This window comes from Rhinatrema bivittatum, chromosome 1, assembly GCF_901001135.1.
Source record: "Rhinatrema bivittatum chromosome 1, aRhiBiv1.1, whole genome shotgun sequence".
NCBI lineage: Eukaryota > Metazoa > Chordata > Amphibia > Gymnophiona > Rhinatrematidae > Rhinatrema > Rhinatrema bivittatum.
In genome coordinates, this window is record NC_042615.1 from 101,256,627 (window position 1) to 101,275,965 (window position 19,339).

At 45.3% G+C, this 19,339-nt stretch overlaps 1 protein-coding gene across 4 annotated transcripts in view; it reads left to right on the forward strand.

The window, feature by feature from the left end:
- The window catches only part of NEIL3 (nei like DNA glycosylase 3), a 218,238-nt gene that overhangs the window by 177,049 nt on the left and 21,850 nt on the right, over positions 1-19,339 (forward strand). For all 4 annotated transcript variants that reach the window (XM_029580256.1, XM_029580162.1, XM_029580421.1 and 1 more), the window contains one exon: positions 5,295-5,703. In XM_029580256.1, coding sequence (XP_029436116.1) covers positions 5,295-5,703 — 409 coding nt within the window. The remainder of the gene's footprint in view (positions 1-5,294; positions 5,704-19,339) is intronic.

Sequence of the window (19,339 nt, forward strand, 5' to 3'; positions counted from 1 at the left end):
AAAATGTTCCAGGGGGCTATGCTGGTGGCCCGTATTGCGGCCTACCAGCTATACATGACCCAATACAACCACAACCTATGAAAGCAGGTCCAGGAGCTGCGGAGGGCCTTCCCCAGCAACAGCAAGAGTCTCTTGCAGCCATTGCCACACTGGGACTTGAGTCGGGTAGATATGAGGTCAGGTCGACCTATGACATCTTTGAGACCGCAGCCCACCTAGCCGCTGGAGACGTCTGTGTCAGATGGCTGGCTTTGCTCTGGGCCTCCGGTCTCTGACCAGAGGTTCAGGACAGACTTGCATACCTCCCCTGTACAGGTAAGAACCTGTTTGTGGTTAAGGTGAAAGAGGTCATGGCGCCGCTGAAAGATCAGCATGAATACTCTTCAGCAACTCTCTGCCAGTCCTTCTGAAGGCCCGTCCGCTGCCAGGAAGTCCTCCAGGCCAGGCTCTCACAAGCCCTTCTACCGGCCAAGGAAGTACTTTCCTCCAGCTGCCAATGCCTGCCCGCCTCTGTTCAGCCTTAGAGGTCGTGGCCGGCAGCTTCAAGTTCCGAGGGCCCAACCAGCCCCCCAGCAGGCCCCATCCACTGGCTTTTGACTGGCGGCGAAGGGACACGAGCCAAATGCTGGTTCCTCCAGCGGTCGATCCTCCAGTCGGTGGCAGGCTTCTTTGCTTTGCCCGCCATTGGGAAGCAATCAGTTTGGACCATTGAGTCCTCTCCATTGTCCACCAGGGCTACTGCCTGAACATCAGCAGGCTCCCAGAGACCGCTCCCCCATGTCCATCGTGGGATACGCCCGCTCATCAGGCCGTTCTTCAATTGGACCTTTCCGCCATTCTAGCAGAGGATGCAGTAGACCCGGTCCCTGCAAGCAGTGGGGCCACAGCTTCTACTCAAGATATTCCTCATTCCGAAGAGGAATGGCGGCTTGCGCCCTATCCTCTACCTCAGGGTGTTAAACTGATTTTTGGTCTCTCTGAGCATGCCGATCCCACTCAGACAAAGAGGAGATTGACTCTGCTCCCTTGACTTAAAGGAGGCTTATGCCCATATTGCAATTTATTTATTTATTTGAAACTTTTATATACCGACATTAGTATACAACATCATGCTGGTTTACATTAGCAACTGTTAGGTGGAAAGAACAAAGAACAGGGGCAGGGGAAAAACTGGCATCATAATGATGCAGGTAGAGACAGCAAGAGCGTCGGAAAAAATAGGTCAACTCTGTAACTTAAACAAGTGATACCAATGGGGCTTGGTAATATATGTACAAGGGGAGGGCAGAATTAAGGGAATTAGTGTTAACATATGCACTGGGGAGATAGGATTAAGGTGAGAAAAAATTGAAAAGGGTAACAGAGATAGTGTGGCAAGGGAGTGCAGGTATAAACAGCATGGGTTCATAAAAGGAGGAGACTCTGGGTGGGTATAGGTTGCGATAAGTGCTGAGTGCCGAGGCTAGTCAGGGAAGGCCGCATGAGCCTCGCCAGAACAATGTTGAGATCCCCAACCACAGGAAGTACATCCGCTTTCTGGTGGGGACTGCACATTTTAGGTACAAAGTGCTGCCCTTTGGGCTGGCTTCAGCCCCAAGTGTCTTCACAAAATGCTTGTTGGTGGTAGCGGCTGCCTACCTCAGGTGTTGCTCAGTCCATGTCTTTCCATACCTGGACGATTAGCTGATCAAGAGCGTCTCACACTCTGGGGCCCTGAATGCACTGGCCTTAACGGTTCAGACCTTACAGACCTTGGGATTCGTTATCAACTTCCCCAAGTCACATCTCAATCCATCTCCACGTCAGGTTGGATATGGCATAAGCAAAAGCTTTTCTGCCCAGGGATCGAGCGGTCGCCCTCTCCTCGCTGGCTACCATCGATCGCAACAGAAAGAGGGTGTCTGCCCGTCTTCTGCTCTGCCTGCTGGGCTATATAGCAGCCTCGTTCCACGTGACCCCTTGGCCCGCCTTCGTATGAGGGACTCGCAGTGGGCCTTGCAGTTCCAGTGGCGGCAGGCATCTCAGAATCTGGAGGTGCCGGTGATGGTCACGAATCCTCTTTGCCTTTCCCTGACCTGGTGGGAGGTCCTGCCCAATCTGGAAATCGGGCTCCCATTTCAGCCCACACCACCCCAGATGACTTTCACCACCGATGCTTCGCCTCATGGGTTGGGGGGCCCACACGGATGGCCTGCATACCCAGGGCCTTTGGACTGAGGCTGAAGCCTGCTGCCAGATAAACCTCCTGAGCTGCGGGCGATCCGGTACGCCTTGTGGGCCTTCCAGGAAAGGCTGTCCTCCAAGGTCATCCTCATCAGAATGGACAACCAGGTGGCGATGTGGTACCATCAACAAGTAGGGGCGGCTCAGGCTCCTTCCCCTTCCCTCCCCGCCAGGAAGCAATACAGGTCTTGGATTGGGCCCTTTCTAAAGGGTGTATCTATGGGCCACCTACCTGCCGGGTCACCTGAACATGCTGGCAGACTGCCTCAGCCGGTCCTTTCAGCCACACGAGTGGTCCCTGAACCCAGCAGTGGCAGCTGACTTATTCCGTCGCTGGGGCACGCCGGACATGGACCTGTTCGCCTCCCCACAATCATAAGGTGAGCATGTTCTGCTCCCTGATTCTGGGGAAGGACCATCTGGCCTGTGACGCGTTCTCCCTTCACTGGGGGCAAGGTCTCATGTACGTGTATCCCCCCTTTTCCACTCCTCTCGGACTCTGATGAAGTTTCAAGAGGATGGGGGAACCATAATCCTGGTGGCACCCTCCTGGCCAAGGAAGGTGTGGCTACCCCTGCTCCAGGATCTGTCCATGAGCGCACCGGTTCCGCTGGGGATGGCTCCAGACCTCCTATCACAGAACTAGGGCACCCTGCACCACCCGAACCTCCAGGCCCTAGCCCTCACATTGTGGATGTTGAGCGCATGATACTCCATCCTTTAAAGCTCTCGGATGGTGTCTCCAGGGTCTTCATTGAATCCTGGAAACCTTCCACCCGAAAATCTTACAGCTCGAAGTGGAAGCATTTCTCCACCTGGTGCGGTGGCCACGGACTGGACCCTTTCTCCTGTCCGCTCCCCCACCTGCGGGATTATCTTTGGCACCTATCTGAGTCTGGCCTCCAAACCAGCTTGGTCTGAGTACACCTCAGCGCCTACCACCAGGCGTTCGCCAGGGCGCCCATTTCAGTCCAGACACTGGTCGGGCGTTTCATGCAGGGCCTGGTTCAACTGAAGCCCCCACTTCGCCCGCCATCAACCCCATGGGATCTCAACATTGTTCTGGCGAGGCTCATACGGCATCCGTTCAAGCCTCTCAAATCCTGTGACCTGAAATTCCTCACCTGGGAAGTTATGTTCCTGGTGGCGATCACTTTTGCTCGCAGGGTCAGTGAGATCCAGGCCCTGGTTATGTACACTCCCTACACAAAATTCTTTCATGATCATGTGATGCTGCGCACGCATCCAAAATTTCTGCCGAAGGTGGTGGCTACTTTCCACATCAACCAGTCAATTGTTCTTCCCATGGCCTCATTCTCACCCAGGGGAACATGCTCTCCACACCCTGGACTGCAAGCGGGTGCTCGCTTTCTACTTGGACCATACAGCGAGTCATAGACAGTCTACCCAGCTCTTTGTGTCTTTTGACACCAATAGGCTGGAAGCAGCAGTGGGGAAGCAGACCCTATCCAACTGGCTAGCGGATTGCATTTCCTTCTGCTACGAGCAGGCAGGGCTCCAGCTGGTTGGCAAGGTGAAGGCTCACTCTGTGCAGGCTATGACTGCATCCGTGACCCATCTGCGAGCGGTCCCTGTTGCCAAAATCCGCAGGGCCTCGATCTGGAGTTCTCTCCACACATTCGCGGCTCACTACTGCCTCGACAGAGATAGTCGCCAGGACAGCGCTTTTGGCCAGTTTAACCTCTGCAGTCTATTCCAGTCTTGAACCCAACGGTTTTCATCATGCTCTCTGTGGGGGCAGACTGCCCCTGTTTTTTCCCACAGCGCCACAGTTGTGCTGTGTCCATTGGCACCTTGTTTGGCTACTGTGGGTCCCACTGATCACATGGGGCAGTCTGGAGCTCTGTAATCACCCACATGTAAGGACTACCATCCTGCTAGTCCTAGGGGAAAGCGCAGCTGCTTACCTGTAGCAGGTGTTCTCCTAGGACAGCAGGATGTTAGTTCTCAGGAATCCTAACCGCCTCCCCTCGATGTTGGGTTCACCTTTGGTTTGTTATGTTGCTTTTCTCGCTCTTATTTTTTTGCTATGGTACAAGACTGAAGGGGGACCTCCTGTGGACTCACAGATAGCAGCAGGCTGAGCATGCTCAGGTTGCCAGTCAGTTTCCAGAAACTTTAACAAACGTTTTCCATGCCGGGCTCCATCGGATGATGTCACCCACATGTGAGGACTAACATCCTGCTGTCCTAGGAGAATACCTGTTGCAGAAAGCGCAGTTGCTTACCTGTATGGTCTACTAGTTCAAGCACATCACACGTGCCCATTACTCTACCTGCCCTATTCTGCCCCGAACTGTTAGTTTTGGCAGTATGGAGCACTTGTATATTAAAATGTAAAGACAAAGTCAGCAAAACAAGAGGGGAAACAAACAAATCAACCTCTCAAACTAACTGATACAGCAAAAAAAAAAAAATATATACTGTCTTAGAAATTAATAAATTGAATAGAAATAATTTTAGATGCTAAATGTTTATGGCTGCGCTATTTAAATCTTAGACATTCATTTTTATGGTTGTGTTTGTCTATCATAGATTTGTTGTTTTGATTCAGTTTATTAATTTATGATATAAACTTTTTCTGCTAAGTCTCAATTAATTTGAGAAGTTGTTTTATTATATCCTTTTATTTGCTTTGCATTTTTGACCCTTTGGTTTAGGGCCTGCATTGGTGACCTTTTTTTTATCTCTGCCGCTCTTTGCTCACTTTTGGATTAAAATGTAGAACAGTTTATTTTCATCTCTTTTAACTAAATTTTTTTTAGGTGCCATTGACCAATATAAGCTGATTTTAAAAAATGCCAAGAATGTATTCCCTCAACTGAATTAAGGATATTAGCAGTACTCAGTCACTGCAGACTGAATGGAGACTACGAGACCAGATTTGGGCAGGACTTACTTAGGTCCTTTTTGGTGTCTATAGAGATAGAGAGAGAGAAAACCTTTAGTAAATCAGGCCCTTGTCTCCTTGCAGAAATGCAGTTTGTAAATCGAGAACAAAAGCTAACTTTCAGTCATAATAGATGACATACAACTTTTTTCTCTTTCAGTTACCAAGGTAGAGAATGATGAAAATTCTCAGGTTGCAAATAGCAACTTGGTCAAGTATCCCTGTAATAACTTTGGAAAGCCACAGGCAGAATTTAAACTGAACAGAAAAACCTCATTTGGAGTGACAACGCTGGTCTTGACGGATCTCAGTTGTAAATCCAATCCTATAAGACATGGCAGCGAAAATGATTTTGCCAGCTGGATCTCTCCAGCTTGTTCTCTGGGAGACAGCTTATACAGCAGTCCACATGACACTGCCAGCCAGAAGAGATACCATGAGCCTAGGTATCAAGCAGATGGGCTGGAGGCACCGAACAGTGTCTCTCCCTCCGTTTTTTGTCAACCACATAAGAAACTGAAGACTGGCCATTCATCTTCCTATCCTAAAGGCAGTGGTTCATCAATCAGGTATGCTGGACTCATAACTTGTAAAAAGGCTTTCATATTGAGAGCAAAGAAAGCAATACATGCTGTTGAATTGGAACATACATTGAATTATTGTACTGCAAGGTCCATTTTTAAATAATATAAATAGATTCTTGTTTACAAAAACCCTGGTTAGTTTTTATATATTGTTGATTATATTAGGAATATTGTATAAATTTATAGTTCTGGCTTGCAGACCAGCAAAACATTGCACTAACTAAAAAAAAAAAAAAGTGCATCAGCAAACTTTGAGTTAGCAATCTGTAAACCATCAGTTTTTATTTATAAAATTCCTCTGAGAATTTGGGCAGCACACGTCATTGTGTGTGGTCTTAATCACATAATCCTTTTCCAAATACTCATTAAAAGATGCAATAAATATGCCTAGAATATTAATTTATACATTTTAATGGCAGCTGGACAAGTAGAACTTGGTAATGATTTCCCACAGCAGAGAAGATTGAGTCATATACGTCTCCTCGCTGAAATCAGATGTAAGACTTGAGCGATGAGGCACCAAAATCTACTGCACAAATCTCAGCATGATGGCTGAATAAAAGCTATCAGTTTCCTTATATCCAACAAATACTTTGATTCACCATAAACACCTTCATATCTAAATACTGGGCGTATGGATTTTCTCAACAGGGAATCCTCCTTTTGCTTTTAAAGGTAAGGGAAATAATGCAAGATCTCCCTTTCCTCAAACATGGGGCGATGCAAAACAGTGCGCTCAGCCAAGCGCACTGTTTTAACCCATGGTTGGACGCCCGCTTTGGACATGCATCCAAAACGTGTGTCCAACCCCCCATGCAACTAATAGTGCTCATCACATGCAAATGTATGTTGATGAGGCTATTTGTTATTCTCTCCAGATCTAAAGAGAAAAATGTGCGCCCGACCTGCTCATTTTTACACTCAGAAATTAATGCCTGCCCAAAGCACGTGTCAATTTCTGAGCAGCCCAAAAAATTATACAGAAAAGCAGAAATACTGCTATCAGTACATCCTCTGACTTAATATCATGGCGATATTAAATCAGAGGAGCCAAAAGATTAAAAAAAAAAAAGTGCCGTGGTCAGGTTAGGGAAACGGACGCTCAATTCATGAGCTTCCATTTTCCTAACCTGTGACCTTGCATAGCACAGCAGCGCGACCCCTCATTTTAATATTGAATTGCGCACAGAGGAGAGGTGGCTGGGCGCACGTTAGAAAAGTGGGCGCTCAACACTGAGCGCCCGTTATCTGCGCTCATTCATTGCATTGGCCTCATAGTAAGCTATGGCATTTTTTGTTTCTTCTTTATGACTGCATGATTTGTAGATTAACTGTTTACATATGAAGATCCCTGTTTGTATTTATATGGCACCCCAAACCAGACTGCTATACAATGAAATACACACAGATCTGAGCCCCTGCCTCAAACTGGATACTGAGACTGTGGAACAATCTCAGTGAAAGAAATTGGACTTAAACTTGGTTTTCTTGTTCCCAGTCTATTACTCAGACCTCCTAGACCCAGTGTAAATAGGTTATGAATGTAAGTTTAAAAAAAAAAAAAAAAGTTACCAGCATATGTTTTAGCAAAAGCATGTCAAATATAATCCAACAGGAGCCCATTTTGTTATAGCATTATTTACTGCTTTAACTCTGTACTTGTAAACCTCTAGACAGAATCATCTAGTTATAGTACTTGTACAAATAGTTATGGGAATAACCAGTATTAACTCATGAAGTATTTTTATCTCACAGCTTGTATTCTACCCACTGTATTATAAGTTAGCCAGTGATACTAACTCAAAAGTGGTATCTGAGAAGCTGGAAAACCCTGCAGAAGTAGTTAAAATTAAAGATGGGAATATCAATTAAATAGTTAACCATTAAACTTCAGTCATTTAAACGGTTAACTGTTTCAACGATGCCTATACTATAACTGTCCGGTCTACCCCAACTTAGAGCACATCTGGAAAGAGAAACCCAGAAGTCATCTTGGAGCTGACCTGAGCCTGACCTTGGTTCACAACAGGGCTAGCAAATGTTAAGCAGTTACAAGTAAAGGTTAAGACTTGCCATTTATTCATTTAATATTTGGCATCCCTAATTAAAATGTTCCCTGTATGTACCCGGATCAGTCCAGACTCTTGGGTTTTGCCTCCCTTCCAGCAGATGGAGACAGAGAAGTTTTTAACAGACTCTGCCCTATATCCTAAGGTGCCACCTACAGTCCGGCAGTATTTCTCTGTCTCCAGCAGATGGTGAAGGTACAAAACCTAGTCTGTGCTGATTACTTAGGGTAAAAAAAAAAAAAAAGGGTTAGTTAGAGTTAGGGACTTTGTCTCTTTAAATCTTTACTTTGGTTTTAAAAAAAAGAACCACTTTGAGACACAGAGTTCTCTTCAGCCTCCCAAGGAGTTGTGAGGTCCTGAGGGGACCATCCACCGTGATATTTGAGGCAGCTGTGGCGCAGGGTTGAGGGCCCTACTGCCACCATTCAGCAGCTCTGGGTATGATACCGGGGAGCCCAGCTCACTCACCCCAGTCTGATCAGGACCCTTGCACTGCTGACAGGCAAGTTTTGTTTAAAAAAAAATCTATATATAGATATAAATATTTTGAAAGCGCGGGATTTAGGCGCTGAGGCTTTCCTTTCCCTCACGGTAGTGGCCGGGCACTTCGCCGTTTTTTTTCCTGCAGATTCAGCTAGATTTTCTGCCTGCCTGTGTGATGCCGAGGAGCTCGGCGTGCGTCTTTCAAGGGACGGACTCTGTTCTTCCTGTCTCCCCAGTGGGGAGGGAACTTCCACTGGGCCTAAAATAGTTGGCAAGGTGCACGCAAGGCTCCTCCGGGGGGTTGGAGTATTGCAGCCTCCTTCTATTGATCTGTTCCCACTAAGCGCAGGAACGGAAGCCATTTTGAGCTCTTTCAGAGCAGAGACATGAGCCGCGAGGGGGAGAGGACTCTTCTACCGCCCCTATCCCCGCAGCAAAGGGCCTCCGGGGGCGGCGAACCATCAGAGAATGACTCGCCTGCAACGGAGGACAGTCCCGAGGGGGCTTCAGATTCCTCCTCTTTCTCCTTATAATCGGAGTTTATTTTATTGCTTCACAAGGCCTTTAAGGCCTGGAAGTCAGGGAAGCAGCAGGCTGGAGGTAAACCTTCCTTACTGGGTTCGAATCCACGGAAGAGGTCCAAGCCCAAAAGGAACACTGGGTCTTCAAAGAGTAAGTGTCCGTTACGGTCAGTAATACCCCATACGGATACGGATTCGTCCGGACACGTATCTGACACAGGGGACCAGGATCTTCAGTCGAAGCCACCGCTGGGGGTGGATATGGATACCTATCAACAGAAGGATTCAGGCCATGGCTCCCATATTGTGGAAGGAGATGACCCAAAAGAAAGAAGAGCTGGGTCCGCTGATCCCTGCGATTCTAGAGGAATTAGGCATTGAAGGATCACCAGAGGAGCCCAGGCTGGGAGCTATGGGATCCAGTGTTGTTGGGCCTGCGGGGTCCAACCACTTATTTTCCTTTCCATTTCTCCATAACTGACTTGCTGTTTAGGGAATGGGACACCCCTGATCTGTGGTTGAAGGTTAGTAAGGCTATGGATAAGCTGTATCCTCTGCCAGAGGAAGCTTTGAACCTTCTTCAAGTTCCCAAGGTGGATGCGGCAGTGTCAGCAGTCACCAAGAACACCACCATCCTGTTATGGGAGCAACAGCCCTCAAGGACCTGCAGGATAGAAAGTTGGAGCTTCAGCTCAAGAAGATTTTTGAGGTCTCGGCACTGGGAGTGCGAGTGGCCATTTGCAGCAGTTTTTCTTTGCGAGTTGGCCTTTGCTATGTGCAGCAATTGCAGGCCAACGCCGGTCTTTCAGAAGGGGAAGCTCTCCAGGCCGGTTGCCTGGAAGCTGCGATCGCTTATAGTGCGGATGCCCTTTACGATCAGTTGTGGACTTCGGCCAGGTCTATGGTGTCCGCTGTCTCTGCTCGCAGACTTCTGTGGTTGAGAAACTGGTCTGCGGATGTTTCTTCTAAGGCTCAGCTGGGTTTGTTGCCTTTTAAGGGCAAATTACTTTTTGGAAAGGACCTGGAAGACATGATTCAGTCCCTGGGAGAAAATAAGGTTCATAGACTACCGGAGGATAGGCCCAAGTCGAGGCGCTCTTTTTCCTCTCGAGCTTGCTTCAGAGGGAATCGAAGATTTCGTCTATCCAGGACTACCGGTTCCTCCTTTTGGCAGAATGCAAGTAGGCAGCAGTCCTGCCCTCAGTCCTTTCGTGGCCGACACTTTAGTAGAACCGGGAATCCCCAGTCTGTGCCTGGGGTCAAGTATTCGCAATGAAGAGACGCAGGTCCATTCCTCTGTGCCGGTTGTAGGGGGCAGACTGTCCCTGTTTTACAAGGAATGGGACAGATTGAAGTCGGACCAGTGGGTCCTCACTGTGATAAAACAAGGCTACGCTTTAGATTTGCACGTCTCCTCCGGGACCGGTTTCTGGTCTCCCCATGCGGTTACAAGGAGAGACTAAGGGCGGTGCAAGACACTTTGCAGCACCTTTTCAACCTCGGAGCCATTACTCCAGTTCCTCCGGCGGAGCAGAGGAAAGGACGTTATTCCATTTATTTCGAGGTACAGAAAATAGAGGGGACCTTTTGGCCCATTCTGGATTTAAAGAGTACACAGATGTCTTCGGGTGTCCCGCTTCCGCATGGAGACTCTAAGGTCAGTTATTGCCTCAGTGTGAAAAGGAGAGTTTCTGGCATTGCTGGATCTAACAGAGGCGTATATTCACATCAGCATCTGGTCCATCCACCAGAAGTTCCTGAGGTTAATTGTCCTGGGGCGTCATTTTCAGTTTCGGGCACTGCCTTTCGGACTTGCCACAGCACCCAGGACCTTTACCATGGTAATGGTGGTGGTAGCGGCGCAACTCCGAAGGGAAGGGCTCTTGGTGCATCCATATCTGGACGACTAGTTGATTCAAGCAAAGTCGGAGTCACTATTCCTTTCGGCGGTTCGCAGAGTCCTTCAACTCCTGAGGTCACCCGGTTGGGTAGTCCATATTGCCAAGAGTCGTCTGGTGCCCTCCTAGTCCTTGGAATTCCTGGGAGCCCTATTCGACACGCAACAGGGGAGAGTTTTTCTCTCCGCGGAGCGGATTTGCAAGCTGCAAGGTCAGGTTCGACACTTATTGGCCAAGCATCCTCCCAGAGTATGGGATTACTTGCGGGTCCTAGGCTCGATGACTTCCACCCTGGAGTTGGTACCATGGGCGTTTGCTCATATGCATCCTTTACAGTCAGCTTTGCTTTCGCGTTGGAATCCAGTCTCCGAGCAATTTCATCTGCCTCTTCCCCTTACAGATGCTGCACGATCCAGTCGATTGGTGGTTCCTCTCTGACAACTTAAACTGCAGAGTTCCCTTGGTGGTGCCCGAGTGGACAGTGGTTACCACAAATGCCAGCCTCTCCAGCTGGGGTGCGGTTTGTCTGGGGAAATCGGTGCAGGGGAAATGCTCCCAGGAGGAATCTCAGTGGTCGATCAATCGTCTGGAGACCAGGGCTGTGTGTTTGGCGTTGCGAGCGTTCCTTCCTCTCCTCCAGGGGAAGTCGGTCAGGATTCTGTCTGACAACGCAACCACGGTGGCTTATATCAATCGCCAAGGAGGAACCAAGAGTCAACCAGTGGCGGTGGAAGCTCAGCAGCTGATCAGCTGGATGGAGCAGCATCTGGTCAGCATTGCAGCATCTCACATAGCTGGCGTTGACAACGTTCAGGCAGACTTTCTCAGTCGGCACAGTCTCGATCCCGGGGAATGGGAGTTGGCAGACAAGTTGTTTCAGTTCATATGCGACGTGGGGCATACCCAGCATGGATCTGATGGCGACATTCCGGAATGCCAAAGCCCCGTGCTTCTTTGGTCGCCGCAAGGAGACAGGAGCGGAAGGGGTAGATGTCCTTGTCCTTCCCTGGCTGACCAATGTCCTATTGTACGTGTTTTTGCCCTGGCCTCTAATCAGCAAAGTGCTCAGGCGAATAGAACTTCACCTGGCAGAGGTAATCCTCGTAGCTCCAGAGTGGCCGAGGTGTCCACGGTTTGCAGATCTAGTCAACCTAGCGGTTGCAGGGCCCCTGAGGTTTCCGACGCTCCCGGACCTTCCACATCAAGGGCCCGTTTGTTTGGAAGGAGCCGATCGCTTTTGTCTAGCGGCATGGCTTTTGTGAGGCGGCACCTGAGGAGCAAAGGTTATTCAGATGCAGTGGTGGCTACACTTCTGAGATTGAGCAAAGCATCCACCAATCTCGCGTATGTTCGGGTATGGAAAGTTTTTGAAGCTTGGTGTGTAGACCGTGCTGTTGTTCCTACCCGGGCATCTGTGTCAGATGTTTTATGTTTTCTGCAAGCCGGCCTATCCAAGGACTTATGTAGTTCCCTGAGAGTGCAGGTAGCAGCTCTTGGTTGTTTGCGTGATTCGATACAAGGAGTAGCGTTGGCTGCACATCTGGATGTGGCTCGTTTCCTCAGAAGAGCAAAGCACTTGCGTCCTCCGGTTAGACACCCTTGTCCTTCCTGGAGTCTGAACTTAGTTCTCTCAGCCCTGTGTCTGGTGCCCTTTGAGCCTTTGAAAAGGGCGACGCTAAAAGATCTCACATTAAAGGTGATTTTCCTTGTGGCTATCACATCGGCTCGTACAGTATCGGAACTTCAGGTGCTATCCTGTAGAGAGCCTTTCTTGAGAATTTCGGATTCTGTAGTTTCCTTACGGGACGGTTCCTTCTTTTCTTCCGAAGGTGGTTTCCTCCTTTCATTTGAATCAATCGGTGCAGCTCCTGTCTTTTCTGGACTTGGACTGGTCAGATCCTTTTTCTAGAGACTTACGGAGGCTGGATGTTCACAGGGCTTTGCTGCGTTATCTGGAGGTTACGAAGGCCTTTCGTATGTCCGACCATCTTTTTGTTCTGTGGAGTGGGCCAAGGAGAGGTAATATGGCTTCTAAGGCTATGATATCTCGCTGGCTGAAAGAGACTATAAGTTCCGCATATTTGCTGCGTGGTACGCCCCTACCGGTTGGTCTTCGCGCCCATTCCACCGGTCGCAAGCAGCGTCGTGGGCGGAGTGCCAACAAGTCTCGCCTCGAGATTTGCAGGGCGGCTACTTGGAAGTCCTTACATACCTTTGCGAGGCATTACAGACTGGATATCCAGGCGCAGGGTTCCGGGGGATTTGGAGAAGGTGTGCTCAGAGCAGGCCTCTCAGGGTCCCATCCCAGGTAAGAAAGCTCTGATACATCCCAGGAGTCTGGACTGATCCGGATACGTAAAGGGAAAGGAAAATTGGTTCTTACCTGATAATTTTCGTTTCTGTAGTACCACGGATCAGACCAGATTCCAGCCCGTGTGTAGGCATAGAGGTAAAGGAGAGTTCAGCTTTGATTTATTTTGGGTCTGCAGATCATTTTTGTTTGCAGAGTTCAGCAGTATTCAACAGGTTCTGTTTCCATTTGGGCTTGGTGAGCCAATTCTATTACAGTGTTATTTGTATATAGTTTGGTTTTGAACCATTCTGCTTTGATACTGAGTAATATTGCCGGACTGTAGATGGCACCTTAGGATATAGGGCAGAGTCAGTTAAAAACTTCTCTGTCTCCATCTGCTGGAAGGGAGGCAAAACCCAGGAGTCTGGACTGATCCGTGGTACTACAGGAACGAAAATTATCAGGTAAGAACCAATTTTCCGTTAAGACCTACTTTTCTGATGGCATTTAATGGCAAGCCAGGATCTCCTTTTTTTTATGAAATGTTTGGCTTGATTATTAGTCAAAGTAATTTTTTTTTTTTTTTTGTTAAAACATAAGAGTAGTATTCGTTTTAAAGGTAATTTTCTATTTGATGCCATGCCTTCCTATTTATCATATTCCTGGTGTTCTTTATTATTTACATTTCTTTATATTTGATTCTGCCTGCTTTGTCCATCTTTGATCTACTTTACTTATCTCCAGTACTCCATTGTCATTTGAGCAGTTTATATTTACAGCTCATTCCTGCTTGGACCCAATGATGGCCAGGGATCGTGTGCATAGAGACGAGGAAGCATCCATGAGGAACTGGCAGGCAGAATGAGAAAAAAATCACATATAACATGATGGGTTGTGTAAATTTAATGTTTTTTCAGAAAGGCTCAGAGTGGCTAAAAGTGCATGCAGCCTTTCACTATGAGCTTTCTTTAAGTTGACTTAACATACATCGCCAGAATGTCTCTCTTAAGTTAACAACATCCATGGATTTTATTTTTTTTCAAACTTGTTTATTAGTTTTCAAAGCAATGACATACACAATCAATGTAAATCGTATAGGGAAAAATAACCCATGCTAAAGTACACCATGTTAGGAGCTACCACCCAAGAAAGAGATCTAGGCGTCATAATGGATAACACATTGAAATCATTGGTTCAGTGTGCTGCGGCAGTCAAAAAAGCAAACAGAATGTTGGGAATTATCAGAAAAGGAATGGTGAATAAAACGGAAAATGTCATAATGCCTCTGTATCGCTCCATGGTGAGACCGCACCTTGAATACTGTGTACAATTCTGGTTGCCGCATCTTAAAGATATAGTTGAGATGGAGAAGGTACAGAGAAGGGCGACCAAAATGTTAAAGGGAATGGAACAGCTTCCCTATGAGGAAAGACTAAAGAGGTTAGTACCTTTCAGCTTGGAGAAGAGACGGCAGAGGGAGATGTGATAGAGGTGTTTAAAATCATGAGAGGTCTAGAACGGGTTAATGTGAATTAGTTATTTACTTTTTTGGATAATAGAAAGACTAGGGGGCACTCCATGAAGTTAGTATGTGGCACATTTAAAACTAATCGGAGAAAGTTCTTTTTCAATCAACACACAATTAAACTCTGGAATTTGTTGCCAGAGGATGTGGTTAGTGCAGTTAGTGTAGCTGTGTTTAAAAAAAGATTGGATAAGTTCTTGGAGGAGAAGTCCATTACCTGCTATTAATTAAATTGACTTAGAAAATAGCCACTGCTATTACTAGTATCAGTAGCATGGAATAGACTTAGTTTTTGGGTACTTGCCAGGTTCTTATGGCCTGGATTGGCCACTGTTGGAAACAGGATGCTGGGCTTGATCGACCCTTGGTCTGACCCAGTATGGCATGTTCTTATGTTCTTATCGTAAATTAACAGAATTCTATAGTAGAATAAGAACATGGCATGTACAGGTAACATCAATGAATAAAACAAATACAAAAGTCCCTTAGATGCACTAATGGCTTCTTTTTCTCCCTCCCTCCCACCAACAGCCCCCCCCCCCCCCCTTTGACCTGTCATTTAAACCAAATTCTGATCACAATTCTGTTACTGGCTACGTTAAATCTGTCTTCACAATAAATTGAATATCTTTATTCAGGGCTTTCTCTCCTTTCAGCCTTTTAAACTTTAGCATTCGTATATTTTGAGTTCAATATCATGAGTATTACATTACGAACTGTAGGTGAGAGAAAATCTATGAAATTTTGCTAGACTTCCATCATATTAACATTTTATTTGATCCCATCTTAGCAGAGATGTATTCAAATGTAAGTAATTTTACCATTTTGGATTGCCATTGCACTATGTGCGGACCATCTTTGCTTATCCAAGTAGACAAAATTACCTTTTTCACTATTAAGAACATAAGAGATGCCATACTGGGTCAGACCAAGGGTCCATCAAGCCCAGTAATCTGTTTCCAACAGTGACCAATCCAAGTTACAAGTACCTGGCAAGTACCTAAACATTAGATAAATTACAAGTTACTATTTATGGATTTTTCCTTTAGGAACTTATCCAAACTTTTTAAAACCCAGTTACACTATCTGCTGTAACCACATCCTCTGGCAATGAATTCCAGAGCTTATTGGACCTGCCTTATCTTATCTATGAATAATTTTTTACTAGAGCCTAGCCCTGAAAATGTTCATCAAAGATCCCAAAAAGCCATATTTTTGATCTCCCAAGAGTGGCTCCATGATTATTTTAGTACAAGTCTCCCATACCTGTGCCCAGAACCTATGTATTTCTAGACAAGTCCAAAATCCATGTAAATAGTTACCTTCTTCTTTATTGCATTATAGGCATATATCTGAGGTACATATCTTTACCTTACAAGCTTTTTCTTGTGATAAGTAAAATAGTTGCAGAAATTTATATTGTGTTTCTCTTAAAATCCATGTTTTCCATAATCTCATGTATATGAGTAAAACAGGAAACAAATTCTGGCAGGGATAGAGAGAAGTCCAGCCATCTGAGCCATTTGGCATGCATTTCTTTGAGTACCTTTATAAATTTTATGTTATTCAAACTACTATTAAATAGCACAACTGATGATTTCTTTGTCTTATTCCTTTCAAAAAAAAAAAACCTATCTCAACTTTCTATAAGAATCTAAAGTTTTGTAGCTGCAGATAAACAAAAAGTTTCTTGTGGGATAATGTAAATTCCTCTTGTAATTCCTGAAAACTATGAATGGTGACAGTGTTCTCAGTAAATTACTATTGAATATTTTTAAATCCCTTCCTGTACCAATTCTGAAAGGTAGAGTTATCTACTCCTGGAACAAAAAGAGGGTTAGCATAAAAGAACATAAGACGCGAAACTCTGCCTGTGTGATGCAGTAGTTTACAGAGTAAAACACAGGAGTTTCTACATGAATTCACTAGCAAGTGTGCTTTCAGGTCTTTTGTAATTAAACCCACATCAATTTGTGGTAGAAAGTCAGAGAGAGAGTCCCAAACCACCCTTGTAAATGTTTCCTGGGGGAGAGAAAGCAAGTCTCAGAAATTCAGCCCGCAATATGTCTGCATGCTAAATTATATCGGCTTAGGTTGGGACAATTTAATCCCCCTTGGTTGATGGGTCTTGACAATACTCTGAGAGATTCTAGCGCTTTTACCGTTCCAAAGATAATTTCTAAAAATTTAGCTATCTGTCTGAGATCTTTTCTGGTTTTTCATGTAGGGTAGCATCTGCATGACATAGAGCCATTTAGGTATTTCCATCATTTTATATAAATGTATCTTGCCTGTGAGAGACAGAGAGGCAATGTGCCCCAGTATGTTAATGCTTTAGCCATATGCTGAAGTAGGGGCTTAATATTAAACTTGGAGAAGTCCATTAACTGCTACTAATCAACTTGACATAGGGAATAACCACTGCTATTCTTGGCACCAGTAGTATGGGATCTACTTAGTACTTGCCAGGTATTTGGAACCTGGATTGGCCACTGTTGGAAACAGGATACTGGGCTTGATGGACCCTTGGTCTGACCCAGTATAGCAGTTTCTTATGTTCTTAACCTTGTAAATGAAATTAATATTGGATGGTATTTTAATTCCTAAATATTTCATTTCCCCTTTGACCCATCTTAATGTAAATCTGCCTTTCCAGTTATCCCTTATTTTCCCATAAACATCAAGAGCTTCAGACTTATCTTGATTAATTTTTAAACCCGCCAACTAACCAAATAGTTTCTGAAGTTCCAATAGTTTCCCTAAAGAATCCCTTGGTTTAGTAAGGAAGATAAGTACATCATTGGCAAATGGCACTACTTTAAAGATTTGGTTCTCTTTGCTAAAACCTCCTATGTTCTCAGACATGTCAGATTCCTCAGCAAGGGGGTCAATGATCAGAATATATAACAGAGGTGAGAGAGGGCAACCTGCCGAACTCCCTGCTAGATCATAAAATTTGCAGACTTAAAAACATTAGCTATAATATTTGAAGTTGGTTCTTATATAATAAAGAGATGTAATTATTATTTCCCCTTGAAAGCCAAATCTTTGAAGTACTGAGAACATATAAGTCCAAGAGATGAATTCTATAGCTATGGCAGGAACTTGGTGAGTCTTGCAAAGGGACATAGCAGTTATTAGTTTAATTATATGGGATCCTGCCTTTCTTCCCTTTTACAAACCCACTTGGCTTATTGAAATAGGTTGAGTTTAATATTTCCCTCAATTATCTGTCAAAAGTTTTGCAAAATCTTTGTTGGCAGTTTAACAGAGATAGGTCTGTAACAAGAGGGGGGAGTAGAGGGTCCTTCCCTGGTTTAGCTAGAACTGTAATATAGGCACTGTTGAACCCTTTTGGGAAGGAATTAATCTGTAACACATCCTTGTAAAATTTACTCAGTGGTCCCGCTAATTGAGATTTCAGTATTTTAAAGTAATCATATGGGAGCCCATCTCGGCCAGAAGTCTTACACCCTTTACTAAGGCTGATTATATTAAGGATTTCATGTGCTTGCATCTGCCTAAGTGTGACTCTGATCTTGGGCAGTGGTAACTGTTCAAAAAAATTATTTTCTTCCTTCTGTCCACCAGGGATATCATCCGTATACAAGGATTCATAAAAAGAATTGAGAACCTCACAAACCTCAGATGTCTTTGATACCACTGAACCTTGCTTGGACTTCAGTTTTTCAATAAAAGTCCTTCCTCACCATTTCTAACTGCAATGGCCGGAAATTTCCCAGCTCTGTTCCCAAATTTAAAGAAATTGTGCTCTGACAACTATAGAGATCTTTATGCCCTTTGATATAAACATGCATTTAGGCTCATTAAGATAGCATAGTATTCAGCTCTATTTTCAGTAGTTAATCTCTTAATTTCTCTTTAGCAAGCTTTAATTTATCTTCAAGTTGTAGAATGGTCTTATGTGTTTATTCCTTCCAATCACATATGCTATTATTTCCCCTCTTATTACTGCTTTACTGGTTTTCTAAAATAAATAAGGATGCTGTTTTTTGTGAAGCTCAAATTACTTCCATTTTTATCTGAAGGAAAGTCTGTAACTCCAAATCTTTTCTTAAATAATTTGGGAATTTCCATGGTTTCTTCCCTATTTTTTGTATTGATAATCTCACATCCACCCAAATTTGAGCATGGTCTGAAATTGCGGGAGAAGCAATCTCCGCTGAAAACACATTAGAAAAACTCTCTTGAGCCACCAAAATGTAGCTGGCTTGTTACGGCTGTTACTACCCCAAACCAAATATGCCTGATACTTCACTTTCAATGCATATACAGCATAGCTCTCTGCTTCAACGACAGGGGAGAAGAATAACTGATACTTCACACATCCAGCAGCGCTCTCTGCTTCAACGGCAAGGGAGAAGAAAAAGGGTTCGCACTCACAAAGCGGGGAGTAGCTGGCTTGTTACGGCGGTTGCTACCCCAAACCAAATGTGCCTGATACTTCACTTTCCATGCATATCCAGCATGGCTCTCTGCTTCAACGGCATGGGAGAATGACTGATACATCACGCATTTCCAGCATAGCTCTCTGCTTCAACAGCAGGGGAAAAAACAAAAAAAACAAAAAAAAAACAAAACTGATGCTTCACGCATATCCTGCATAGCTTCAACGACAGGGGTGAAGAAAAAAAGGATTCGCAATCACAAAGCGAGGAGTAGCTGGCTTGTTACGGCGGTTACTACCCCAAACCAAATGTGCCTGATACTTCACTTCACTTTCAATGCATATCCAGCATGGCTCTCTGCTTCAACGACAGGGGAGAAAAAACCTGATACTTCACGCATATCCAGCATAGCTCCCTGCTTCA